The sequence below is a fragment of the Apiospora hydei genome, assembly GCF_038363865.1.
Source record: "Apiospora hydei strain CBS 114990 chromosome Unknown utg000010l_segment0_segment0, whole genome shotgun sequence".
NCBI lineage: Eukaryota > Fungi > Ascomycota > Sordariomycetes > Amphisphaeriales > Apiosporaceae > Apiospora > Apiospora hydei.
This window is the reverse complement of record NW_027117369.1, coordinates 668,990-694,670: the sequence shown is the minus strand read 5'-3', so window position 1 is coordinate 694,670 and position 25,681 is coordinate 668,990. Positions and strand designations below refer to the sequence as shown.

The following is a 25,681-nucleotide window of genomic DNA, read 5'->3' as shown; positions in this document are numbered from 1 at the left end:
CCAGTAATGTTGCCGCGAACTGTCGACGAACTACGATCCGGTCATATTACATAAAAGATCCTTAGCGAGCTGCCTACACCAGCAGGCCAAGACAAACCACGACGAACAAAATTTTACACAAGTCAAATCTAAATCCGAACATATGAGGCTCTCATTGTCCCAACCAGCCCAAAAGGACGGCGTGTGAGTATATCTCATCATTCCGATGTTGCAGAAATGAGGTCATGGAATCGTGAAACCGTCTGTCCAACTCGTATACAAATTTTAGCAAGCAAATTGACCGCCAAGGGGAGTAAGCCGAGTTGTGATGTAAGCTGCAGAGATGCATAGTGCGACCTCGGTAAGTGCTGGCTGCACGATGGGGTCATAGGACATATTGAAGTTGGGGTTGGAAGTTGGGGGTTGTTAAAGCGCCAATAGAGTGATGTCGGCTGCTTCTCTGCAATAACATAATTCATCCCAAGGTGCCGTTCTACAGACACACTCTATCTCATCCGAAATAGGATCAGTCATCGGGCGGGAAACGCAAAACCAACCCCGCACGAGCAACAGCCGTGATAACTCGCGAATCCCTTGACCCGATATCAACTTTCCTTTGAATAACTTCGATATACAGTCACCATGGCGAACCCAAAACCATTCCAGGGAAAGGTGATTTGCATCACTGGCGCCGCGCAGGGCATTGGAAGAGCAACTGCTGAGTACCTCGCCGCCCGAGGCGCTACGCTATCACTTTGTGACTTGTCGTTCGAGAAAGACAGCACTGTTGTGGTTGGCAATGATTCCGGGCTAGAGACCTTGGAGATGCATGCCGATGTCTGCGATCCCGAATCCGTCAGGGCCTGGATAGAAGCTACGGTCGAGAGGTTCGGGAGGCTCGATGGCTGTGTGAACAACGCCGGTAACAAACATGCCTTGCACCGATTTCCCACGCAATCCCAATCATCAGACCCAGTGAACTCAAGCTGACAAGCTCGACTTCTCATCAGGCGTGGCCCCTAGGAAGATAGGGCCCATCACAGAAATGGGACTCGATGACTGGAACCGGGTCATCAATGTGAATCTCACGGGCGTGTTCAACTGCCTGAAGTACGAGATGAAGCATATTGTGGATGGAGGTAGCATCGTCAACATCGTAAGTCGAGCCATAAGTTCCCATACCATGGCTTTGCTGTAGCCGAATATGACCTTGCTAACAAAGAAACGCAATGCATGGCAGGCGAGCGTTGCCGGCTTGAAAGGTAACCCAAACCTTTCGTCCTACATCGCATCGAAGCATGGCGTAGTGGGCCTGACCAAGGCGGCCGCACACGAAGGTGCGGCACGAGAGATCCGGGTCAACGCCGTATGCCCGTAGGTTTTTCTCCCATATATCCTGTTCATAGGTCGGAGTAGTCACATCACTAACGGCAACTGAACCTGCAGATCTCCAATCCAAACCGCGATGCATACGCACCTCGAGAAAGAGGGCCTGTACCCCAAGGGAGGCGCATCTAGGTTGCTGCTCCCCAAGGTCGGAGCGCCGGAGGAGGTCGCCGCTTCTGTCGCCTTCTTCCTCAACGACGAGACCAGATTCCTCACCAATGTGCTTCACCCAGTCGACGGTGGATTTTCGGGATGATGGCTGTACAGCCGAAAAACCATATATCTGGTTGGCACGTCCATATTGAAATGCGAGAGGCATCCTGGTTGTTACATCATTTCAGTAACAGTGCAACTCGAACGTTGACAGAGCGTGAGACGCAATAGACCGATAAAAAGCCTTGTCGCCGAGATAGGAGCAACAGATGCAGTGACAAATAGCAAGCACGTGCATGTACGATAGACGAGCACTGCTGACTGGCTGGGAACTTTCGTGCCGAAGATGTGCAGGTTCACGTGGACCAACCGAGGAACCCTGTCGTCTGAAGTCCCTCGTCTAAACTTCCTTTCGTCTAGTCTTCCTCTTTCAGCAGCATCAGTGGTAGGTTTAGTCGCAAAAGTAAAATTTAGGCTAGATTATGTTGTTAGTCATCAAGGCATGGTGTTTTTACGTTTTTGCTGAGGACGTCTCATCGTGGGGGTCAGCATCACTTTAAGTCGACCGACCTCACCAAGACGTCAATGATGGAAGATCGCAAAATGACGAGAGCGAGCGGTGATCTCTCCTCTCCACTCCATGGTCTCAAGCACGAGTTGCCCGATTCTGCCGATGTCCGGACTCCGGCCAGAAGCGGGGGACTGAGGGCGAGCGCCAATCAGGGGCGCCAATCAGTGTGACCCCGAGTTCAGCAGAGAACAGAAGAAAAGGACCCCGAGAATGGTATGAAGTCGCGGGGAAACAGGCGAATTGAAATATATGCCATTCCAACCGAAGAAAACATTATCTTACCTTTATTTTCTTACCTGTGATGATCTGTTGATGTTTGTCCCTGTCTCATCTGGTGTGTCAAGATCTGCGCCGGCCGGACATCCGAGACAGGATCGGGTATTTCAATCGAACATTTCCCAAAGAGGAATGACTGAGTGGTGACGTTGCAATCGGGATCGGACTCAAGAACGCGCTTTTCTCGCCGACACGTCAACCAAATTGACGACATTTCTTTTTCTTCTTGCAATGCGCTATGGGCAAAGAGAAGAAACCCCGTACGGAGGAGTCTCATGCGCATCGTGATCACATGGGACTTTCAGGGGTCACAGAAGAAGAGGCAAAGGACGCTATCACAAGCCAATCTCAGGACAGGCGCCCGTCAGGATCGTCAATCGCCAACACCAGTGAGAATGGTACCAGCAAGAGGAGCATCTGGACGCTTATCGACTTCTGGAAGCCTCAAAGATGCCGCTACGATCCCGGCAACCCACCACAATTCACGCTGGCGACGAACATCCTACTTGGCTTCGTAAGTGCATGACGTCCCGTTCATCCAACAAGGGATGTGTGTGCAGAGTGTGCAAGCTAACAAATTGCGACCCAAAAGGCCGGGACATTCACCGTGGCGAATCTCTACTACCCACAGCCCATCCTGAACCTCATCGCCAAAGAGTTCGATGTGAGCTATGAGCGCTCCTCTCTGGTCGCCACCCTGAGCCAAGGCGGCTATGCGGTGGGCTTGCTGTTGGTCTGCCCCTTGGGCGACAAGGTCCCGAGGAGGCCGTTCGTACTCCTGCTGGTATTCCTCACGGCCACGGTGGTAAGTGTTATGCTTAGTACGAGGGACAAGACCATTTCTAACTCTCGTAGTGGCTCGGATTGTGCCTTACCAAGAGCTTCCACGTTTTCATAACCCTTTCGTTCATCTGTGGAGTTGGGTAAGTCAATATGGGCGACCGGAGCGTGCTTCCAGATCTATGCTGATGGTGTTCCGTAGGACGGTGACGCCTCAGATCATGCTGCCCCTCGTCGGTGATCTGGCGCCACCAGAGAAACGGGCTGCTTCGTTGTCGGTAGTTGTCTCTGGGCTAGCCATGGGACTGCTCATAGCCCGTGTTCTCTCCGGAATCGTCGCCAACTACACCGCATGGCGCAATATCTACTGGCTGGCTTTCGGTGCCCAGTACACCGTGCTCATCCTGCTGTTCCTGTTTCTACCCGACTACCCGGCCAAGGACGCCAAACTTCCATATTTCCGCCTGCTCTCGGACATTGCCAAGATGGTCGTCACCGAGCCGCTCCTGCTGCAGGCGTGCCTGAGCGGCTTCCTGCTGAGCGCCGCCTTCACCTCGTTCTGGACCACACTGACCTTCCTGCTGGCCTCGCCGCCTTACTCGTACTCCTCGCTCGAGATCGGGCTCTTCGCCTTCATCGGAATCGCCGTCATCGCCCTGGGACCGCTCTGGTCGCGCCTCATCACGGACCGGTTCGTGCCGCTGTTCTCCGTCGTGCTGGGCCTGTCGTTCGAGTTCGCGGGGCTCCTCGTGGGCACCTTCATCGGCAGCTTCAGCATCGCAGGCCCCATCGTCCAGGCCATCATGATGGACACGGGCGCCAACTTTGCGCACACGGCGAACCGGTCCAATGTCTACAATTTGGACCCCAAGGCGCGGAACCGGGTCAATACGGCCTACATGGTGTTCTGCTTCGCCGGCCAGTAAGTTTCGAGGCTTCGATCATTTGTTTTTTTTTATAAAAAAAAGAAAAGAAAAGAGCAAGGCGTGTTCTATTGCGTGTCAGAACGAAACCATCACCATTCACTAACTTGAGCATTGCAGACTGACAGGAACTGCCGTGGGCAATCGTCTGTACGCCCATGGAGGGTGGGTTTGGAGCGGCGGCTGCAACAGTAAGTACTCGCATGGTGGCGATGGTAGACCTAACAATCGCGACTGCCACTAACATAAACACGATGCCCAGTCGCGTTCATCGGCACGGCCATTCTGATTTGCTTTGCTCGAGGGCCCCGGGAATCGGGTTGGCTGGGCTGGCGCGGCGGGTGGAACATCAGACGGGATATCAAGCCAACTCCCAACTCGGGCGCCCAACCGCCGAGCCATGGCTCAGACACCGAGACGGCGGTCGAGGCGGCGGGATCAAGTCAGGAAGAGGATGTGCCTGTAGGCGGCAGCCATGATGCGACCAAGAGAAAATGGGCCAATATGACTGGAAGGTGATGGACGGGCTCAAGGTTAAAAGCGGGAATCAGCGGCATGTCCAAGAAGAAGAAGGCAAGGCAGGCGCCATCCATCTCCGCCTGGACCACATCTTTAAGTGAAATCAGATTCTCCCGTCCTTCTCCAACACAACATGTTGCAAGTACAGTCGGAAAAATGCATCGATTAGGCTTGACTACCGTCATTTCTTCCTTGTCCCGTTTGCAGTCCCCCTTTGTCAGTTTCGTTGTGTAGCCGTCCTTTGTTGTGTGTCTGGAGGCCATGTTCGTCACCCAGTTTCTGTCCGTAACAAAGGCGATTCCCATTCCAACAGCAAAAATTGTCTGCAGAACTCAACAACTATACACAAAGAGGTATTGTGACATTTGCCTGAAATGATGTTGCTCCTTTTCTTTTCGAGTCTTCGTGTCAGGAGTCTGTGGCACCATTTGGAACGTCCGCCTGTCCACGCGCATTCATTCGAAACAGGCTGCAGCTCACAGCTATTTTCCTTGTCGACAAGCCACGATATTTCGGGCTTGACAAACAAGTTCCAAGTTCTTACCATTCTGTCAAGACCTGCATCATGTCGGCCCCTGGCGCAAGTTTTCCTCCTAGATTCAGGCCCGGCAGCGGCGGAACCACTCAGGGAGCATCCGGAGGAGGGAGTCAAGCGAGCCAAGCGGGCACCTCCAACAATATAGCGCTGTGGCCTCGGTCTCCTTGGGCAGAAAGGTTTGATATCCGCGACGTGCCGTTCGACTTCGGCGATGGCCTGCGCCACTCCGGGCGCGCACCGGAATTTCCAAGATTGGACGCACTGAACTACCATGACCTCCCCTCTCAATGGCCAGTGGCTATGCCGGACGACCAAGGCCTAGACAGGTTATTCCACACCGAGAAATGGCAGGAAACCACGTTGCATGGCCAGAGGTCGTGGCAAGTTGGAGCCATCAAGTAAGTATCACCGCCGATAGCCCTTGGGCGACCAGCACCCCCCCTTCTCGCTTTCCAGCATGTGGATTGCTGCATCTAACCTGGAGTGTTACAGTGAGTATATGGCCCACCTGCCATACCATGGCGGGCATTCGGCCAACTACGATCACGGACAGAACTATGCAAATTATCAGAGTCATCTGTTCACAGTCGACGAGTCAAGATGGTTCAATTTCCTCAGGAAGGACAATTGGTTCGATTTAGAGCAGAAACCTTACGTCAACGAGACGAGGCCCCATATCCAACAATGGACGGTGAAGGATCCTAGGATCTGGTCCGAAATGAGTATCTTGATTGAATTCGCCTACCGGGTGCTAGATCAGCTCATCAGAGAAAGGGATCAGTGGTAAGCAGTTCCCGCCAAGGCCACGACCCTCCGGCGGCATCAACTACGTTTTGTATTATGTATTGACCCGTAACGTGCTTCTAGGCTGGATACACTGTTGTTCGGGGACATGGTCAACCTGGACGGAAGCCCAATCCCTGCCTCGATCACTGCCGAACCAGGAAATTATGCTTTAAGGGAACGGCCCCCCGCTCAGCCGGCCCGGTCCAGGCGCGTATGAGGTCGCCGCGCGGGCAAGACTCGAACACCTTACCCGCTTTGCCTCGTTTTCTTTTACCGACGAGTGGGACGAAGAACAAGCCGACGTGGCAGCGAGGGGATTGACAACAACTGTGGACGATCCGTCCCGGGCGGGTGAACAAGGCTATGTCCAAAGTACTCTTGTGCTTCTACACGCCCCGTTTCTCCGTGGGTTATGTGAAGATGCACCGCCTACACTGACACCTGCAGAGGCTAGCTTCAGCAGACATGATAATGCCATCACGGTAAGGAAATGCCCCCTCCGCCATTTCGACTCTCGAAACTAACGCGTTGGGATGCATTGCAGTTACTACACGAAATCATGGTATGGCCTGAACCACCGTCTAGTCTAGACTTTTGAACATTATTGACGCGAACTACAGCATGCCATCACCATTCAGCGCCGTAATGAAAGGTGGGCTACAACTCCCGGTACCGAACCGGTAAGAGTGCTATGCCGATCTTGGACAGGCTAGGTTAGCTAATAAATGATCGAACAACAGTACCTAGGGGATGAGCAAATGAGCGAGATGGGCATCTCTTTTGAACGACACTTGGATGGAGGGGCCACATACCACATGGGTAACCACAGCCGCTGGGCATTGACGCCGGGCCGGACCAACCGGGAGAAGTTGCAGGTGTTGTGTCTCAGCGAGGAGAATGTAGCCCTTCCCCTCTGGAATTACAACCAAGTGCCGAGAGATGCATTGGATTTGGGATTCCTCCAGAAGCGATACCCCGTCAATTTCCTTTGGCACATGCCTCCGTTCTTCGCTTCTCTTCTATTCACGGACCAGTACTGGAACGACGTGGTAGCGAAGAAAGGTCGCAATGCCCTCAAGCCGCCCGCGGTTTGCTACACGCCCATTATTCGCATGGATGCCAATGGAAAGTCGCACACCTATGCCGCACAGCTGTCGAACATGGCACCTGCCGTGGATGAGCTCCGAGGGCCGTTGCAGCAGGTTCGTGCTGCGTGGCAGGATCGGAACACGCAGATGGCACAGCTTCGCCCCTGGTTTTCCGGCGAGCGCGCTGAATGGCAGAAGAGCCTTTGGGGTTGGTCTGGGATGCGTACGATGATCCAGGTGTTCCGCAGCTACCACGCCCAAAGAAATCTCCGAGGCTGCCATGAAGCGATGAGGTACATCACGGATGCCGTCTCCTATATCATGCTGAATCCCGGCGACCCAATCTACATACAAGAACGAATGTCCTACAGACCTTACTATGTGTTATCCATCCTCATGGCGGCATCGCTTCCCCTTGAGGACGTTCTCGAGGAACCTCTTGTCGATATTTTACGGAACCATTCCACAACGCAGTTAGTAAACTGGAAGACGGCCACGAAAGTAGTAACGCGAACATTGGAAAGGAGCCGTGTCAGAATCCCGATGACGGGCGTCCCTGGCAATTCTGCTCCACGGCACCAGCTGGACTACCTCACTTTCGCAATGTCTCAATTTCCGATTGGCAACTCCACACCTAAGCCGTGGAGAGATGCAATCCTTAACTGTTACCGACATCTGTACCAGCAACGCATGAATCCGTCCATGTACACGTGGGACTGGGCCGAATTCGCCTTCGACGTCCCTGCCTACAGCCGCAGTGCCGCCTACGTCATAGCCAATCTAGTATTCAATCAACAGAACCCGGGGTATCCCATGCTCTCGCCCGACACCGTAGTACCCCCCTTTCCCAGGGAAGGGATATGGCCCAGTCCGAGAATACCAGCACAGGAGCCAGGGCCGAAGCCGCCCCCCGCGTCTACACAGCAAGCGAGATCGCGGCCAACAACTGGGTCATTGTGCCCACCTCGAACAATGTACCGGAGGTCTGGGACCCCACTGGCGTTGCGAACGGAGTTCACGGCTCAGGCGTGGCGGCCCAGAACTTGCTAGTCGACATGAGGCATTGCGGCAAGGTGCTAAAAGGGGACGCTGATCCAGCCGCGAGAGCATTTCGTCGGGAGCTCAAGAGCGACCCGGATCGACACATGGGGCAGTTGCTGGTTTGGTACTTGGAGAGCGAGGTTCTGGAGTTGAACGGCGCTCTCTCTAGGGAACATCTCAAGATGGATGGGGATGAATGGGTCTATGATATAACCAGTAGGTTGTATCCATCCCAGCTTGTAACTGACGTTCAATCACTCTGGGGGAAACTAACTGGCTTGCTGACCGGCTCGATCTTGTGACACAGAGTTCTTGGCCAATGCTACCGATGATGAAAAGAGGGCCGTACTGAGCGACCATCCCACAGACCCGGGATACTTGGACGGAAACCAAATCTCGGAGGAACTCTGGGGCAAGCTCAATCGCTATATTTGCGGTGCTCTCCGGCCTGATATTGCCGCGCCGATAACGTTGATGGCCGATTCGCCTCAACTGCTTACCTCGAGTGAGCTTCGAGCATACGACAACCCAGACAGTGGTGCTTACATTGCCATCGACGAGTTCATATATGACATAACTAGTACTTGGCCCTCCGCCTTATTTCCCCGATATTCAGTTGGTGTAAATTGACGAGCAGCTAACTCGATCCTTCTTCACATTACTAGACTACATCGATCACCATCCCACCCCCGTCACGATGCTGGCCCAGCTGGCCGGCCAGGACGCAACACAGGACTTCTACCAGTACCACCCTGGAGGGATCGCGTCGCTCAAGCTATTCCACGAGGGCCACACGATGGCGCGGGTGGGCCGGCTGCTGCCCGAGTGGGACGGGCGGACGATCCGGGCGGACGAGTTTGCGCTCCACGAGTACGTCTACAAAGTGGACGCGACGTACCAGCTCGGCTACGCGGGGCAGGACATGACGAGCACCTTCGTCGGCACGGGCTACTCGCCCTACAAGCCGGACCTCCTGAAGGTCCACCTCAAGAGCTCCGAACTGGCCGTGGCCAAGCGGGCGCCAGCGCAGAACACGGCGTCGCTCCGGGTCACGCGCGCGGAGCTGCAGACGCATAATGATGCCAACGGGGGCCAGGGCGCGTGGGTGGCCGTGTCGGAGTCGGGTATGGTGTACGATGTCACGAGTGAGTGCTTCTACTTGTTTATCTTACCCTGGTGCTACGCACTCTCCCCCTCGCAATATATCAACCCGCCCCGCCCCCTTTTTTCTTCTTCTTTTTCTTCTTTTTTGTTTTCTTCTTCTTCGGCTTCTGGCAATGTGTGACCGGTTATGAGAAGGGACTGGAGTTTGTTAACCAAAATATGCACTATACAGGTGTCATCAAACATCCCGAGTATTTCGAAGATATCCCCGTGGATTTGGGGAACTGTGTAGGCGGCGAGATAACCGGAGCTGCGATGTGGATGGGGGTGCATGTACCGCACAGAAACCAAGGAGTTCTCGGTCCATGATTGATAGATGGATGATGGGTCACTATAGAGAATCACAAATTTGGGGATTCGATGTGAATGTCATTCTGGCATGCCATGTGCAATGAGCTCGACTGTCCTTGGGAAACCTTCGCACACGTTCTCGTCGGTCGTTCCTGACGCTGAAACGGGACCGAGGTATCCATACACCCAAACCGTTTTCTTGAAAAGTGCTACATGCAACTACTATGCGCGTGCCGTGCTTATACTTACCAACTTATGTATTGTCAAGAGCTGCCTGGGCACGAACACCGTGCCATACTCCGTACCAAATGAGTGCGTCGAAGCTGCTCTCCACACCGGCGCTGCCAGCCATATATACCAACGCCGGCGCAGGTTTGGTAGGTAGCAGCGGTGTAGGTGGTGTGGCAGCGACGGTGTGTATGGTGCGATTCTTTTCCGCCTGTACTTGGATTCGATGCCAAAAAAAGAATCGTGCCATGTGTGCATTTGCCAGCTGGTGGGCAGTACTCGTGGTAATACGCTCAACCCAGATGTTGGGATACTATCATGTGTTGTTGCACTTTGACGATGTAACAACACTTGGTCTCCATCTCGGGGCTGAACTGGGCATCCTAAACTTCTGATCACTTTGGCCACAGATAAGCGAGGAGAAAAGAGGCGCTAGCTACCCAAGGAGAATTGAGACAAAAAAAAAGGCGAAAAGTTAAAAAAGAATAGGAGGAATACGAGAGAGCAAAATGTTGCTTGCATGACGAACGATATTGGCCTTGGACGTTGCATGATGCCCATGTCATGGTCATAGACAGCGGATAAACCGTCGTCCAAGTGTCGAGCAAAATGCCTGAATGCGTTGGCGCGCGCTCCGCTTTCAGCCCCCAATCCACACACTGCCCACCAGCCGTACCCCCGAGCACCGAGAGCCGAGCTGAGTTGCGGTTGATGGAGACAATGGAAATCGTACCAGAAGATCGTTACCTGGTCGTGGTTGGTTAGCGTTTGTCACCAAGAAAAGAACAAAAGGGCACCAGCGCGACCCGGCAGATACGAGATTGTGGCATGCTGCTAGTTCGCCGTGGGTGGGCACCGTGGGTCAGGGGATCGAATCGAAGGGCTTGGCGCTTGGCAAGCTGGTAAGGAGAGGAGGTTTGGCACTAGGTACTACTGTAGCTTGGTGACAGAAGCAGGCTACTACCCAGGCTAGCGAACAGGTGTGACGTGACAGGGCCGGCCGTTATGGGCAACAGTTATGCTGTAACGCACTAGCGACAGCGTGCTTTTGGTCAATTGCGAAAAGCCTCAGCTACGTCAAGAATGAATGGATTGAAAGAGAGGAAGGGACAAAAAGAAAGAAAAACAAAAACAAAACGGGAATGTAACGATGCTGCTCTGATAGTGCTCTGACATGGCAACACCTTTGCCCATTCAATTGAGGTTGCTGGCAGAGGCTATTGAATGGGTAATGGGTTGGAGGTTATTGCCGCCAACAAATCCATTCTGCAAGACAAGCAGGCGGTCTAGGTGTGGGCTGCTCTCTTCTTTCTGAACGTTCTCGAACGTGTGAGGCGGACGTGCGACAGCGCAATGCCAACCCCTTGGACCGTGCGATGGGAGGACGATTCGCCGGCTGATCGGTGCACTCTTCTGTGCCCTGCTCTGCCCTGCGCATAAACTCCCAATCTCAGTAGACTTTCAACCTGACATTCTGGCCTTCGGAGCCGATGGTCGCTTCGGGTATAGCGCGCGCCTCCTGTCTCTTGCTTCTTGCTGTGCCTCCCCGACTGCCCGTCCAAGCCGAGGGACAAATCCCCAACTCTACCCCTTTGAAGGCGACGGCACTTCCCATTTAGCTCGCTAACGACCGTCATGCCTCGCTGTTGGGGTCTCGGCGGCCCCGGTTTTCACCAGTTGAATACGGGCCAGGTGGAGCCGGGCTGTGCAAGCCAGATGCCAGCCGATGACTTCATCCGCAAAGAATCTTTCCGCGGATCGTGCAAGCCAGGGATTAGCGGCGCTGAATTGATTTGCCGGTGAGAAGCGGGAACAGCATCACAGCAACATCTCAGCATCGCAGCAACAACTGTCAATGCGCCCACCCTTCCCCTGATTCCTTCGTCTGCTGTGTGTGCCCCATATTATCGTGAGTGCTACGGTACTGTATGGTATGTACGTACCTACATGTTAACCCATCCTCCAAGTATATAAGCATCACGAATCCTCCGGTAGTTGAGAGTTTTTCCTTTTGCTCCTCACCCTCATCAATCAACACATTCGCTGTATCCCACTCCAACATTCGCTTTACCCATCAGCTTATTTTAATAATCACCTAATCAACCAACCAAACCCAACCGCCAAAATGCAGTTCAAGACCCTTGCCATCGCCGCCTCCTCGGCCGCCGCCGTCTCGGCCCAGACCCCCATCGGCCAGACCTTCGGCGTCCTGTCCATCGCCTCGGGCACCAAGCTGCAGTACGCCGGCTGGAGCGCCAGCAGCCGCGGCATCTTCAACTACGGCCCGGCCCAGGACGCCTCGTGCGACAAGGGCGCCAAGGAGGAGTACGCCACCTTCCACCTGAACGACAAGTCGGAGCTGTTCCTCTTCAACAACGGCCAGAACCCGCCCCAGCAGCTCTACGTCGACCGCTCCGGCATGGGCCAGGGCATCATGGGCTACACCACCGGCGTCGAGCCCACCCCCCGCAACGCCGAGCGCACCGGCTTCTCCATTGAGAACGGCCACCTCCAGTTCGACGGCAACGACTTCCAGGCCTGCCCCGGCTACGCCGACGGCGCCTACAAGATCTGGGTCGCCGGCGCCACCAACCCCGGCGGCAACTCCAACTGCACCGCCGTCGCCGCCCGCGTCCAGACCATCTCGGAGCCCGTCGGCTGCCTGTACCAGCAGCAGTAAATCGCTACCGCTTCCGTATTCCATTGGACTCGTGTTTCTAATGTGAGGACATGGGGGTACTGAGGGGGAAGGAGGAGGAGAGGGGACGCTTTACGCATATCATGTGACGACAAGAAAACCACACATTTTGCATTATAGAACGGCGCATTGCTCTTGGATTACGATCTAGAAGAAGTTATTTAGATGATGAAACAATAATCTGAATACTACGATTTTGAGGTCCTTAACACTTCTGGCTCTTTTCTCTCTCTTGTTGACTTGTGACTTCTCGTGTGATTCGTGTAAATGTATTGTATACATAATAATAGTGTACAAGGTATCTCTAGCTTGATACAGTGATTAATACTGGTTACATGCTCTTTCAAGCTCCTTCCACCGCCTCCTTGCCCATCAGTGACCACCCCTCATGAGCCTCTCCTCGATCGCCCTCTGCACGTCTCCCACCATGTAGTCGTTCGTCGTCAACGTCTCAACCCACCCCCGCAGCCGCTCGGGCGGCGCGATCGCCGCGACGCAGATGTCGGCAAAGAGCCGCAGCGCGCCCCGGAAGTGCCGCGGCGCCAGCTCGGCCGTCAGCTGCGCCTCCTCGAGCTCGCGGAACACGTCCCGGAGCTCGTCCTCCTCCTGCCGCAGCAGCAAATTCTCGTCGTCGTTGTTGTGGTTACTGCTGTTAAGCTTCGAAGGGTTTGGGTTTAGGTCCGCCAGGTCTCGCTGGAGAGCGTGTAGGGACTCGTGCACGGAGCGCATCTTGGACTCCTGGCATCCCTCGCAGTACGAGCTCTCGACTTCCAGCACGATGGGGCCCGGGGGGTTGGTGCTCGGGACGACTTCGTGTTTCTGCAGTTTGGCGACGACGGACTCGTGCATGGGCCGTCGCATGTTGTGTTCGCAGCAGAAGGTGTGTTTCAGAAGCGACTTTGTCGTTGCGGCTGTAGTAGTATTGGGGCTTCTCATGAGATCTATCACGTTTGTTGCCGGTATTGTTGTTGTTGTAGGATGCGCCGGGGGCACGTGCTGCACCCGTCGCTCGTGCCGAGGTGGACGGTGATGTGCGCGAACTCCTGGTCCCGCGGCACTAGGCCCGCCCGCGTCATCTTGCGCAGGACGATGGCCGGGTGCTCGTAGACGGCGCTGTGGCCGCAGGGGAAGCGGCGGGTGACGTAGAAGGTGTTTTCCATAATCTTGCTCGCTCCGGTTCAGAATAAATAGCTTAACTCTGCGTATATTCTTGTATGATGATCCCTCTCACTCACTAAAGTTCTCGGTTTTCGGGCTCGGGGGCTTATTTCTGCAGCATGTGATACCAGGTGGTAAGTCTATGGCGGCCGATGGGTGGGTGAGTGGGCGAGATCTTTTCGGTTACTAGTGATATAGTGCCCGCCACGCCGCCAAACGAACCCTCCCTAACTTCTTTAGCAGGCATATCGAACAAAGGTTATTTGTTTTGATCCAGAATGGCCTCGAGAAGTTCATAAACAAAAGGGGAAGCATGTCTCGAACAAAGGAAGGGGGATGTAAGACATGCTTCTCGAAACTTCATGATCCTTGTCACCCGTTACAGCGCCTTGACTTCTTATGTTCGTCCCCTACGCATGCCGATGACAGTGATGATAGATGCATCAATTCCACAAGAATAATTTGAAACAGAAACCTCATGTAGATTCCACGCAATCAAAAGAGATGCAATCTATATGGGTACCAGAATACATCCCAGAAGCGTATATGCAATTAGCCCATGATGAGGTGACTTGATCACCAAGCTAACAAGTCGCACATGCTACCACGTTTTCATTTCCCAGCAGGGGAAATGGTTTACAGTAATTACCTCGTAACTATACAGACGCTTCCTAACGTCCCCGAAGAGTCAGAGATAGAAGGACTGGCATATGTGACAGAAACGCAAAGGCAGTGTCTCCATTTAGCCATGTTATCCCACACTTGGTAACCAGAGCATCATTGGCTCACATCATGGACCCCAGCCCTGGACCCCGAAACATACTGACAAGCCTCCTGTTGTTGGCTTCTAGGATTCGGAAGCATAATAGGGCCGAAAGATCGATCTGAAGAGTTTGCTCGAAGCGGCCCCGAAGGATCAAACTGGAGATGACTTCCCAGTTGGTAAACAACCAAGCTCCTGTGGGACGAGGACATAATCACGACCAGGCCCAAGCCAATCCGGTTGGTTATGAACGAGCCCGCGTCAGACACAACGAAGCAGAGTATTGCAAAGACTGTTGTTTGGATTCGGTATCCTAATCGATCACACAGATAGCGAACAATCAAGATTCCATAGGGAGGGAGGGTAGATTCAAGTGTCTCGATAGTAGTAGGTCTTCCTGTCGACGGTGTTCGAGTCGCATAAATGGCGGAATATGAAGAGAATATGAAGAGCTCCCAGGTGCACACTTGGGACTTTCCTTCACAGCTCCATCGTGAGTTGAAGCGCTCTCGTTGGGAATCCAGCTTCAACACACCAGAGATCGTGCATTCGAATCTGATCCATACCACCGATCGCCCAATTCTTTCATCTCTTTGCCTGTGAAAGCACATTCATGGAATACTATTGTTCTTGTAGTCGAGAAAGCGCTGTCGCACCTCCCGGGTTTAGCCCCCTTCCCAACTGGGCATCGCGCGGTTGCATACCCCTATCTCCAACTAAATATATATCTTAATCAGAGTGCTTCAACATCGACACGAGGGTGTTCATCTCTTCAGGCCTGTCTCTATCTCTGGGTGGTTTTCCTTTACTGAAATGGTTCTGTCACGTCCAGGCCCAGATCAGCACTTCTTCAGCTCCAAGATGTAGTATTCCTCGACAACACCTTCCCCGATGGACTCCTGCCCCCGAATAATCTCCTTGTGTGCGAACCCGGATTTCTTAGCGATCTGGTAGATGGCCTCGCGGTTAGCGTAGGCGCTGGTACCGAGAAGGACCACGCCCTTGTCGGTAAGGTAGCCCTCCGCCTTGCCTACGAAGCGCCGCAGCAGCTTGTACTCCGAGTCCAGCGTCTTCTCCGACCGGAGCTGGCTGGGAACGGCCGAGTCGTACTGCCACGGGTGGTTCCAGAAGATGACGTCGAAACGGCCCTCCACCTTGGCGAAAAGGTCGCTTATCACGACCGTGCCCGCAAGCCCGTTGGCCTCGAGGTTCTTGCGCGTCGTCTCGACGGCGTCCGGGTTGATGTCGACGCCCCACACCGTCGACCCGGACGCGGCCACGGCGACCGTGTTGAGGCCCGACCCCACGCCCACCTCGAGGAAGCTGCCCCCGTTCACGATGGGCGGGATGTTTCGCGCGTACCACCAGGTCTGGAGGTCAGGTTATACAGTAGACAAAACCAACGAGCCTCCATTGTTATCAGACTTACCTCTGGGAAATATTTGGGCGAGTAGACGGTGGGGTGGATATTAATAGTGAACGGCCCGAATTCTGCGTCGTAAGATGAGGTGTGTTTATGTGACTGGTCGACCAGCTCCGATATACGCTTCTCCCATACGTCGCGGGGCGAGGTCTTCGAGTGGCCAGAGGCGAAGGTCTGGGTCTGTGTTGTTGTTGTACCGGTAGTAGACATTTCAACGGGCGTGAAGGATGATCTTACTGGGACAAAGATCAAGGAAGGGGTTTTGTAAGTAGTAGTGATGGGCAAGTGATCAGATTCTTATGCTCAATAGACTCTATCCCTCGCTTCCTGAACATGGTCGCGGGACAGAAGGCCGTTTTATTACCTGCGAGGAAGGACAATAAGGCTAGACAACGTCATAGGAAATAAAACGGCTTAGCCGCTGCATCCGTCTTGCGGTATTCCTCAGATCCAAACCATGTCTCTCGCTTTCCTCGAAATCACAGCATTATTATATTAAGTAGTGGGCCGGCCTGCAATATGGCCTTTCCCCGCCTTTGCAACAGTACTAGACCCGTACGGCATGCATCGACATGCATCCCCGCCGGGACCTAGGACGAGCCCCTCTCTGGGTATTGTAATGAATATACCGCTTACGGCAAGGCTATTTCTTGTCTTGCCATGCATTACGTGCATACGTCCCGGTCAAATCCTACCCCGGATTCCTCCCCGCGGCGGAGCAGGGTATGTGCATCCGGGGGTGACAAAGATGTTCGGGGCCGGCTTCTTCTGCTATAATTACCGTACACCTCTCGTAGCCCTCGGAGTCCGTACGCTGTCACATCGCGTTTTATTATTGAGCGTTTTCACTGCAGTCGCAGGTGCAGTGGTGGCGTTGATGACTCTTTGTTGCAGAACTGGGTACTGATCTCTTGTTGCGCAAGGGATATGAGTAGCGAGACATGCATCCAGCCAGAACCTAGCGAGTTGCAGATTTGCTGCCGAGAAGGTACTGTAGTCGGATCCAGGGGAAAACATAGACCGAGCGGAGGTACCCTCAGTCACATATGAGACACTTGCTTTGCTTGCTCTCTGGAGAGAAGTGTATTCTGGAGTCATGGCCACTTTCGATCGAGTGGATAGTGACTTGATCATTATCGATTTCTGTCGAAGCATATTGCCTCCTAACGCGAGTTCTGCAAAACTCTGCTCGACCTTTTCTATAGTGAAAATAACATGGCATTGGCATAGCAGCGAACTCTATCGTCAACAGTTATATCTTACCAGGGTATGAGCCACGTAAGACACACATGGTGCCGTTATCATTGAAGACAAGCTCAAGAGGCTCTTCCAAATTCCACTCTTGGGGGTCATACGGGTGTTTGTTTGGCCACCCTACGTGTGGCCACCTGCGTCGGAAGTATATATGGCCACTCGTTTCCGTGCCTCGGTCGGTTTGGTCACGTTCTGGATGGCAACATACAATTTCCCTGACAAATACACAAAAATGGCACGATGTGTATCCAAGGCTATGTACTCAGTACACAGGCGCAGCCACCATCCATTTTTCTACCTCGCTGTTGTGCCATCATATCATGGGATCCCACGCTTGCCAAACTCGGGCCCCAGAACAGCGCTTTCTCTTTTTAACATGTATTGATTTTCTATGATGTCAATGACTATGGCTTCTGCCTAGCACCTCCTGTTATGCCGTGAAACAATCCATAAAACCATCGATAAGCGCGGGCGTTGATTTATGTAGTCGCTGGCGTTAACCACAGTGTGCCACCGCCCTCAGGTTACCCCTGTCCCATGCTCTCAGATATTAAACATCCGCCCTTCTCGTCAACTTCAAAGATTCCTTCATAGGAGGCAACCGCGCCGCCGAAAACCACGAATTGCTCGGGCGCTGCTCCAGGTGCTCAATGTCGTAGTGCAGCACAATGTACGCGAGCATGAGCTTCAGCTCCGCAGCCGCGAAGAACCGTCCCGGGCAAGCGTACCTCCCGTGGCCAAAGGCGACGAAGTCGGGGCTCGTCGTGGCCCAGGCCTGCCGCGCACGCTGCACATAGTTCGTAGAAGTAGTAGTAGAAGTCGGCCCCCTTTCTCGCCGTCGGCGGCCCTGCTGCCCTCTTCTTGTTGCTGTCGCATCTCTGCAAACCGGAACGGCTTGAAAGTGTGGGGGTCCGGGTAGATGGCTTCGTCGTGGAAGACGGGATAGGACGGGCCGCCCACGACGGTGCCCGGGGGATGTGCGCCCGAGGGCGTGGTGATGCCCTTGGGGTCGATGACCAGGCGGGAGGTCGCGAACGTGGCAATTGAGTTCATGCGCTGGGACTCGCGCATGGTGCTGTCCAGCTTATGCATCTTCTGGAGCGTGCGCTTGTCCCAGACGCCGTCGTTTTCGGCAAGAACCGTCTTGATCTCGTGGCGGAGCTCCTCGATGTAGGCAGGATCGTTCGCGGCAAGATCGAACATGGCGTGAGTCATGGCGAACGAGGACGTGTGGATGGATGCGAAGTTCAACAGAAGGACCCGAGAGGCCAGCGAGTAGACTCGGTTCAGGTACCAATCCCCGGAGGCCTTGGCTTGGTTGACGCACCACTGGAGCAAATCGTTAGGCGGCTTGTCGGCCGCCTTCGTTTCCGGGTCTGCTTTTCGGGCGTCGTACATGGCGATGCGGCGCTCGGTCTCTGGCCGGAGCATGGCGATGAACCGGTTTGTGTGAATGCGGTTTGGCAGGGCAACCACCAGTGCGGCGAGTGGTCGAAGCGGCTCCCAGATAAATTTGAGGATATTCGCAGAGATCGGGACGTCCATGGCATACGCAATGCCGGTTTTCAAGAAGACCTCGTCGCGACACAATGGAAGGCCGACGAAGACTCGGTTCGTGACCCGACTCACCATCTGCTGTACTGCGGCATATACGGGCATTTCCTTGGCAACGCCGGGTTCCGTACCCCAGAACTTGCTCACGGCATGCTGAGACTCGTCGTACAGCTCCGGGATTAGGTTGCCCGTCTCCCTGGTCATGACGCCCTTCACGATGTTATGGTGAACAGGGTTTTCCACGAGCTCCGGATCCATCACAGTGTGCTGGATCTGGAGAACATCCATGGTGCGTTGGTGCATGCTGACACTGGAGTCGGGCAGGTCGAGAAGCCACTGCAGCTCTTCCAAGGGGAGGTAGACATAGTCATAGTCGCCGGCGACCGGGAAGATGACGGCCTGGTTCCTGTATTGGCGATAGGCCTGCTGGGTCGCGACCGCCATATTGGAGGCGTTTCGCCATCTTGCGCGCTGCAGCGGGAACCACTCGCCGGGTTTGGTGCCGATGACGGGCAGATCCGGCAGCTTGACTCTGGGTGAGCGCAGGATTTGGTAGATGACATAGCTGATAATGGCAAAGACTGGCCCAAGGACCGCGGGGCGAAAGAGTGTCGTCGACATTTGCCCAGCTTCGCAGGATGCCGGATTGAAAATGGGAATTGGACAGGGAAGACAAGATCACCAAGGAGGGAAAACAGGGGTATAATGCCTTCTTTTTCGGTCCATGTGGTTGTTGAGTTTGCTCGGTTGTGAGCCACTTGCTTCTGCTGGCCTGCGCCGGTAGGAGTCGAAAAGCAAAAGAACGAAAAAGAGCGGGAAACTGATATATGGGTGCGGGTACTTGGCCGTTAAATGTGACAAGTCGATAGATTCAATAGCCCCTTCCCAAAGATGCGAGTGGCTGTTCCATTCATCCGCCTCTTGCTGCCGGATGTGTTTGGGTTGCCTGGAGTACAGGTGACAGGGAATGGCGATTGCCAGGATGGACATCCAGCGGAGCCTCCATTGTTTTCATCAGCTGCTGCTACCTAATCGGCAAAGGGTCAAACGTATCTCGCTCCCACTACCACTGAATCTATGCGACCAACCGCCAGTCTTAACCGAGAAAGTGAGGGATGCAATCGGGCGATGCAGCTTCGGAACGCCAACAATGTTGTCGGTAGGTGACGTTAGGTAAGGGATGGCTGCAGATCCCTCGACCCAGGTGGGACGCATCAGGGCGTGGTGCAGTAGCGCCCCCAAGCCATGCTGCCAGGTAAGCTCTACAGTACTCTACGGACTTAATTGTTGCTCGTTTCCCGGGGGCGGGTTCGGGCGTTGGCAGTGTGCCGTCAGAACTAAATTTAAGCGAAGATGACCGATCGATCCCTCCATTGAATCATCCAATTAATGGGCACCCCTAGTTGTATTGTCAGACACGAGCTTGGTGCAATGATGTGTAGTATTCATTATATGACAGCCTATGGCGACATTGTGCAGGATAAGCAAGTTGACTTGTCGCGTCATTCATTGATGGCTGTTGGTTGTTGCCCGTTGTTTGCTGTTGCCCTACCTGACATGGTGGACTTGGAGCACTGGGGACCAACATTTAGCGCTCGCGACGGGATAGGCGGGCCTGGTTGGCTGAGCCAGTGACTGCAGGTGCATTTTTGAGAGTGCTCATTCGCAGTCTCGCAATTGGATGCTTCAACGTTGCTTCATCTCTCGATGGAGAGAATGTGAGATGACCTCAACTGGATATACATTACCAAAGACGCCCGAAGAGACTGCAATATCTATGCCTATATTCAGTTGTGCAATGCTCACCACACGAGTTGAGATGATCAATGTTTGTCACGTAGATGACTCGAGGCCTGGCGCATGGAGCCTGGGAAAGAGTGCTGGCCACTGTCGCCGAAGTTCTACCGGGGCGTCCCAAGTTAGCGCATTCAATGCGACACTTGCGGCCAAGCTGGTACTACCAATTCCCCCAATCCCCATCTCTGTCTTTGATGTTCCCGCAGCCGGTCAATGTCAGCCGACGGACTCTTCATGCCGAGACATAGGACGTTATGACACTGGAGCGAATTGGGGAGGACAATTTTTCTCTATCGAATTGGTTGAGACCTGTTGTTTGGGCCAACTGGGTTGAGTGATTGATTGACTGGCTGATTGAGGCGCGCCTCTCTTTCGCGCGCTACAACCGACCGCGACTCCCCTGCATGACCCCACATCCGCACGTGTGGTACATACCATGGAGGACTTTCCGGATATCAAGGACTTCGGTGCTTTGGCAGATGCGGCCGCTGCCGAGCGTCTGTCATCCCAGCGTGTGCTGTCAACGCCGTTTGACTCGCCTATGCACCATCATGGTCCGGCCGCCCAGACCCAGACCAAGACTGGCTCGGCTACCCAGTCCATGTCCCAGAGCCGAACCCCAAGCTCGGCAGCAGCTCAGAACCCGGGAGACGAGGAGGGCGAGGACGATGAATCAGATGACGCGCCGCCCCCTGCCCCTATCGGGAGTGATATATCGGCATGGCAGACGGCCATCCAGACCCTCCCGGCCGAGTTCAGGAACCAGCAACGGTTCCAGCATCCCCTGGCTTCCCTGCTGTCGGACCAAAAGACCATTCGACAAATCGAATGGAACCCCAATCGCCAGAATGGTGGTTTTGTCCCAAGGACGCCCAACGACTTCTCTTCCATGATGATATTCATCTGTGGCCAGATCAACCCTAATCCATGCCGCAATTGTCGCCTCAAGAACGGCCCGTTCGCAAGATGCGTGGTAGCACCGCCAGAGATCCTGGCCGTCAGCACCATCAGGCATGCGTGTGCCAATTGCTGCTACCAGAACCAACATCGGGTAAGTTCCGACTATGGCCTGCTCTCTACGGGGTTCTTGACTAACCGTTTACTTTCTAGAGATGTACCAATGAGCCGATCACGCATGATGAGCTGATCAGGAGTCAGGTCGGCAGAGCCGGTGGTCTCCGGAATGGCGCCCCCAAGGTCAGGAAGCCAAAGTCGCATGTCCCCAAGACAAGGCCGCCGCCGGGCCCTGTGCCTCCCTATGGCTCGCATCATCAGTACCCACAATATACTCCTTATGCAGGCGGCAGTGTTACCCATACGTCAATACCGACCCAGCCGTTGCCGACCCTGGGGAAGCCTTCGTCGGACAGCGGCTCCGTCAAGTCGTTTGCGGACAAGGTGCGTATGGCGCGGGCCTGGAATCAGCAATCGCGGCGGAGGATGAAGGCCGAGCTGCTCCAATGGCAGGCAGCTCTCGCTACCGCAGATGCGGAGAGACCAAGGAAGACCAAGGCGCCCCCAGCCGCTCCTCAACAGCAACAGCAACAGCAACATCAACCTCCGCCGCCACCACCCCCACCACAACAGCCACAACATCAGAGCATGGCACGGCCGCCGCCTCCTGCGACTCCCAACTACATGTCGCACACTCTACCGCCGTCATCTCGTCCACCACCGTCCACACCTTCATCGACTTATCCGCAATCTTCTGCCCCTCCGTCGTCGTACCCGCAGCCTACCCCTTCGTCGGCTCACCCACAGTATTCGTCAGCTCTACCCAACGGAAACAGGGCACCCGTATTCCAACCCACGGGCGGCGATATCGACATGGGCGACCAAGATGAGGGCTCTGATGTTACCGATAGTGATGACGACGAAGATGGGGCGGGTGGTGGCGAGGACCATACGTGGGCAGGCTTTGATGACGATGAAGCGGATCGGGTGATGATAAAGCCGCCGATCCCGTAGTCATTTCTTCGACTGTTTAGTCGTTCGGCGCACATAGAGGGGATCGGCGCGCCCCAGTAACGAGAGTCGGAAACTGTTCATGCTTTCATGAAGACATATTTCCGACTTGCGACAAGTGTATTTTAGTTACGAAGGTGCTTGCTTATATGTATTGTAATTCTGTAGCTATAGTCGATCTTGATACCCGCAATGAAAACATATTGACACTATGTATCAAACCCCTTCACTACCCCTGGGCGGGCCATTCGGCTTTGCAGCTTCCCTTGTCACAGCTGCCCATATCGTATCCGAGGCGAGTGACGTCGAATGAGACGGGCGGTCCCAGGAAATCCATGATCTCGTCCTCGACGCCGAGTTCGGCTTTCATGGACATCATGTGCTTCGGGTCGAACAACGATGGCGCCTTCTTGGGAAGTTCTCGGCCAAACTAGACGGGAGTTAGCACCGATGACATTCAGAGGTTATCTGTCGGCGAGGCGGGCAAGGGGAAGAAGAGAAAAGAACTGACTATGGCCAGCATGCGATGCATGTCGTCGTAGTACCGCGGCTTGAACTCGTCATCCCACATCTTCCGCAGCTCGTCCCGGACCGCGGCCTCGTGGAATCCGAGTGAGATCAGGAAGCTGTTGTACTGGTTCAGCGACACCGAGACGAGGTAGTTGCCGCCCTTCTTGGAGCGCCGGTCTAGGGCGTTCATGATGGCTAGGCAGCCGACGATGCCGGTTTGGAAGTCGGAGTTGGGGAGGGGTGGGACTGCGTTTCTTCACGGTTAGCTCTCTCTTTCACTTTCTCTGTCTTTCTTGTTTGCATTCCCCTCCCTCATGCATCTCAGATAAGATCGGGGGCTCAGGTATAATTACCGATCGGCTCCCCCTCGACGCCCATGAACTCGCCAAACTCCCACGCCAGCCCCGTCACGGCATCGCTGATCATCTGCCACCCGCTCCGGTGAGCCAGCGGCCCCCTCCAGCCGTAGCAGTTCTCGCGCGCGTAGATGATGCCCCTGCCGCGCCTGCGGGCGAGCCCGTGGACGAACGCGGGACCGAACCCAAGCCGCTCCAGGGCGCCGGGGCGGTATCCGTCGAGGATCACGTCGGCGTCTTCGAGGAGACGCAGCAGGGCCTTTCGCCCCTCTTCGGTCTTGAGGTCCAGGTCGACGTCGCGCTTGCCGAGGTTGCTTTCGTAGAGCAAGGTCGTCAGCTCCGGTAGGGGTTTGCTCGAGACGCGGATCACCGTCGCCCCGAACAGGGCCGCGAGCCGCGCGATCGTGGGGCCCGCGATCGCCCGCGCCAGGTCGAGGAGCTTGATTCCCTCGAGCGGCCGCATCGTCGTCGCCGGATTCGGAGACGTCTGCTGCGGCTCCGGCCACGGGACCGGCGCAGACAGGACGTCCAAATCCGACTCCTCGACCAGGTACAGCGGATCCCCGCCCACCGCGCGCCCCTGCGGACTTTCGCGGTACTCCCGCGCCGTGAGGCAGACGGTCCCCGCCTGGCGCCAGTACTCGTTGCACTCCAGATCGAGCCAGTCGGCGTCGTCGGCGGCCTCGCGGACGCGGTCCGCGTAGCGCGCGATGATCTCCGTGTCGACCGTGAGGTCGGGCCGGTGCGTCGGCAGACCCAGCATGCGCAGGCTGGGGCTCGCGTCGAGGCCGCCGTGGAGGTGGAACCAGCGGCCGTCGCCGCACTGGTAGAGGTTGGTGCAGAGGCGGCGCCAGGGGTGGGACTGGTGGGTGTTGTCGTGCCGGAGGAGGCGGGCGCGGATAGACGGGTCCGATAGGGGTTTCCCGTTCAGTTTGAGGAGGAGGAAGGAGAAGGTGAAGGCGGTGGCGGCGTCGCTGTCGACGACGACGTGCTGGTGGTCGGGGAGGGCGTACCGGTGGGTGGTGAGGGCGTTGGCGTAGGTGGCTAGGAGGGCCCAGAGTGCGGTGCTGCACTCGGTCACTTTGGTGGGCACGGGGATGAAGGGGCGGGGGATGGTGGTGTCAGTGGCGAACGTGGTCCGAGATGCGGCGGCGAGAACTTCGAGGGGAGGCCGAGGCGCGCGTCTGCGAGGAGGACGTCGTGGAAGATGCGGCTGGCTTCTTGATGGATGGTGTATGGTTCCATGATTCCTGGTTTCCTTTTCTTTCCAGTTGGGTTGCGTATTCAGTCTGATATATGGTAATGAGGTATAAATGGTCTATCTACCTACTTGCCGGAGTATGAGTGTACACATATAGTTCTCATGCGTTTCTCTGTATGGGCTCACTGGTTTCTCTTTCTGACCCAAGAGTCCATATGGTCTCTATTGTATTACCCATATTGCCTGAAAGGGATCCCCTCATAACGAGATACGAATCCCGTTCCTGCCCAGGTGAGCGCGGGGTTGGGTCGGGGTCAATTGTACGCCCGGCAGTTGAGCATTTATTTTGTTGGTAGCTCAAGGCTCGCATCCCCTTGAGGTGAGTAACTATGAATGCCAAGTTCCTCAAAGATAAATTTCCCAGTTGATACATATATTCGTGGATGTGATATAGGTTCTCGCCATCTTGCCTGCATCAAACGAATTGGTTACTAGTGTAAGAGGGCGTTGTTAGCCATGGCTACGCCAGACCCACGTCGACCTCGTGGAAACTCATTCAGCATTCATACAACTCGGACGACCAAAAAGATGGGAATACTGCAATAGCCTTATGTCATCCGGTTTAAGGCGCTGTATGCCAATTGGATGCTTCGAAGCGATGCAAATCAAGATAACCATTGTCGTGCATAGCTGACTTGTAGTTCAATTGGGTGAAGTACGAATGGCAAAACCAGTGCAGTGGCAGGTCGGCGGCGCGGGGCAAAAGCGGCCCGCCTGTCGCTCTTCACTGCAGGTGGCCCAGGCCGAGGCAGTTCCCCCAGCTGAAGCACTCAGCCCTGGAGCTGACCACCTTGCCACCGTTAGAAACTCCCGAGGGGCTGAAGAGAGCAACGTAGCAACGCACGAAAAGGGGTTATGCGTCATCGTCACCGCAAAATACGCCTACACCTACAGCAGCAATAGGAAACACTTCCTTAATGACAGATCAAATGTCAAGAACTGACATAGAAAAGATCGAGACCGATTGCCGAGGCACATACTCACATGCAAAGTCCGGTTGCTTATCCACATCTATTTAAGTCAATGAATATTGTCAACTAATTGGCCAAGATGCTGGCGGCTTCATCCGCTATTACTGCTACTGACTGCTGGTTTCAGTGCTTTTTTGTCGCGGTCCAGAAATTCGCGACCCGCAATGTTAGTCCAGCATGGATGCCAAGGCCACGGCTCCTTGTCTCTCGACAGATGCAATGTGACATCAACATCGCTAGAGAATGTA

General features: G+C 54.8%; 10 protein-coding genes across 10 annotated transcripts; 5 read left to right on the top strand and 5 right to left on the bottom strand.

Annotated features, from left to right (window-relative positions):
* Positions 1-621: 621 nt before the first annotated feature.
* On the top strand, positions 622-1,621 carry PG997_014388 (3-oxoacyl- reductase FabG; the record flags this gene model as incomplete). The annotated part of the gene is made up of 4 exons (XM_066818702.1): positions 622-901; positions 990-1,135; positions 1,202-1,353; positions 1,426-1,621. The coding sequence occupies 4 exons, from the start codon at positions 622-624 to the stop codon at positions 1,619-1,621; spliced, it is 774 nt and encodes a 257-aa protein (XP_066660890.1).
* Positions 1,622-2,603: 982 nt separating this feature from the next.
* On the top strand, positions 2,604-4,587 carry PG997_014387 (uncharacterized protein; the record flags this gene model as incomplete). Its single annotated transcript, XM_066818701.1, has 6 exons — positions 2,604-2,879; positions 2,958-3,170; positions 3,221-3,288; positions 3,348-4,067; positions 4,189-4,259; positions 4,331-4,587. 6 exons carry the CDS (start codon positions 2,604-2,606, stop codon positions 4,585-4,587), a joined length of 1,605 nt encoding a protein of 534 aa, XP_066660889.1.
* A 565-nt stretch (positions 4,588-5,152) lies between these two features.
* Positions 5,153-9,513, top strand: PG997_014386 (uncharacterized protein; the record flags this gene model as incomplete). Its single annotated transcript, XM_066818700.1, has 9 exons — positions 5,153-5,523; positions 5,618-5,908; positions 6,105-6,393; positions 6,532-6,591; positions 6,652-7,782; positions 7,851-8,256; positions 8,348-8,620; positions 8,706-9,185; positions 9,377-9,513. The coding sequence occupies 9 exons, from the start codon at positions 5,153-5,155 to the stop codon at positions 9,511-9,513; spliced, it is 3,438 nt and encodes a 1,145-aa protein (XP_066660888.1).
* Positions 9,514-11,848: 2,335 nt separating this feature from the next.
* PG997_014385 (uncharacterized protein) lies at positions 11,849-12,403 on the top strand (the record flags this gene model as incomplete). The annotated part of the gene is made up of 1 exon (XM_066818699.1): positions 11,849-12,403. The coding sequence occupies one exon, from the start codon at positions 11,849-11,851 to the stop codon at positions 12,401-12,403; it is 555 nt and encodes a 184-aa protein (XP_066660887.1).
* A 390-nt stretch (positions 12,404-12,793) lies between these two features.
* Positions 12,794-13,282, bottom strand: PG997_014384 (uncharacterized protein; the record flags this gene model as incomplete). The annotated part of the gene is made up of 1 exon (XM_066818698.1): positions 12,794-13,282. The coding sequence occupies one exon, from the start codon at positions 13,280-13,282 to the stop codon at positions 12,794-12,796; it is 489 nt and encodes a 162-aa protein (XP_066660886.1).
* Positions 13,283-13,365: 83 nt separating this feature from the next.
* PG997_014383 (uncharacterized protein) lies at positions 13,366-13,581 on the bottom strand (the record flags this gene model as incomplete). Its single annotated transcript, XM_066818697.1, has 1 exon — positions 13,366-13,581. The coding sequence occupies one exon, from the start codon at positions 13,579-13,581 to the stop codon at positions 13,366-13,368; it is 216 nt and encodes a 71-aa protein (XP_066660885.1).
* Positions 13,582-15,181: 1,600 nt separating this feature from the next.
* PG997_014382 (uncharacterized protein) lies at positions 15,182-15,975 on the bottom strand (the record flags this gene model as incomplete). The annotated part of the gene is made up of 2 exons (XM_066818696.1): positions 15,182-15,712; positions 15,772-15,975. 2 exons carry the CDS (start codon positions 15,973-15,975, stop codon positions 15,182-15,184), a joined length of 735 nt encoding a protein of 244 aa, XP_066660884.1.
* A 1,594-nt stretch (positions 15,976-17,569) lies between these two features.
* On the bottom strand, positions 17,570-19,194 carry PG997_014381 (uncharacterized protein; the record flags this gene model as incomplete). The annotated part of the gene is given in 2 exon segments (XM_066818695.1): positions 17,570-17,794; positions 17,806-19,194. The coding sequence occupies 2 exon segments, from the start codon at positions 19,192-19,194 to the stop codon at positions 17,570-17,572; spliced, it is 1,614 nt and encodes a 537-aa protein (XP_066660883.1).
* Positions 19,195-20,806: 1,612 nt separating this feature from the next.
* Positions 20,807-22,338, top strand: PG997_014380 (uncharacterized protein; the record flags this gene model as incomplete). Its single annotated transcript, XM_066818694.1, has 2 exons — positions 20,807-21,421; positions 21,481-22,338. The coding sequence occupies 2 exons, from the start codon at positions 20,807-20,809 to the stop codon at positions 22,336-22,338; spliced, it is 1,473 nt and encodes a 490-aa protein (XP_066660882.1).
* A 226-nt stretch (positions 22,339-22,564) lies between these two features.
* On the bottom strand, positions 22,565-24,446 carry PG997_014379 (uncharacterized protein; the record flags this gene model as incomplete). The annotated part of the gene is made up of 4 exons (XM_066818693.1): positions 22,565-22,765; positions 22,847-23,091; positions 23,199-24,281; positions 24,335-24,446. 4 exons carry the CDS (start codon positions 24,444-24,446, stop codon positions 22,565-22,567), a joined length of 1,641 nt encoding a protein of 546 aa, XP_066660881.1.
* Positions 24,447-25,681: the final 1,235 nt, after the last annotated feature.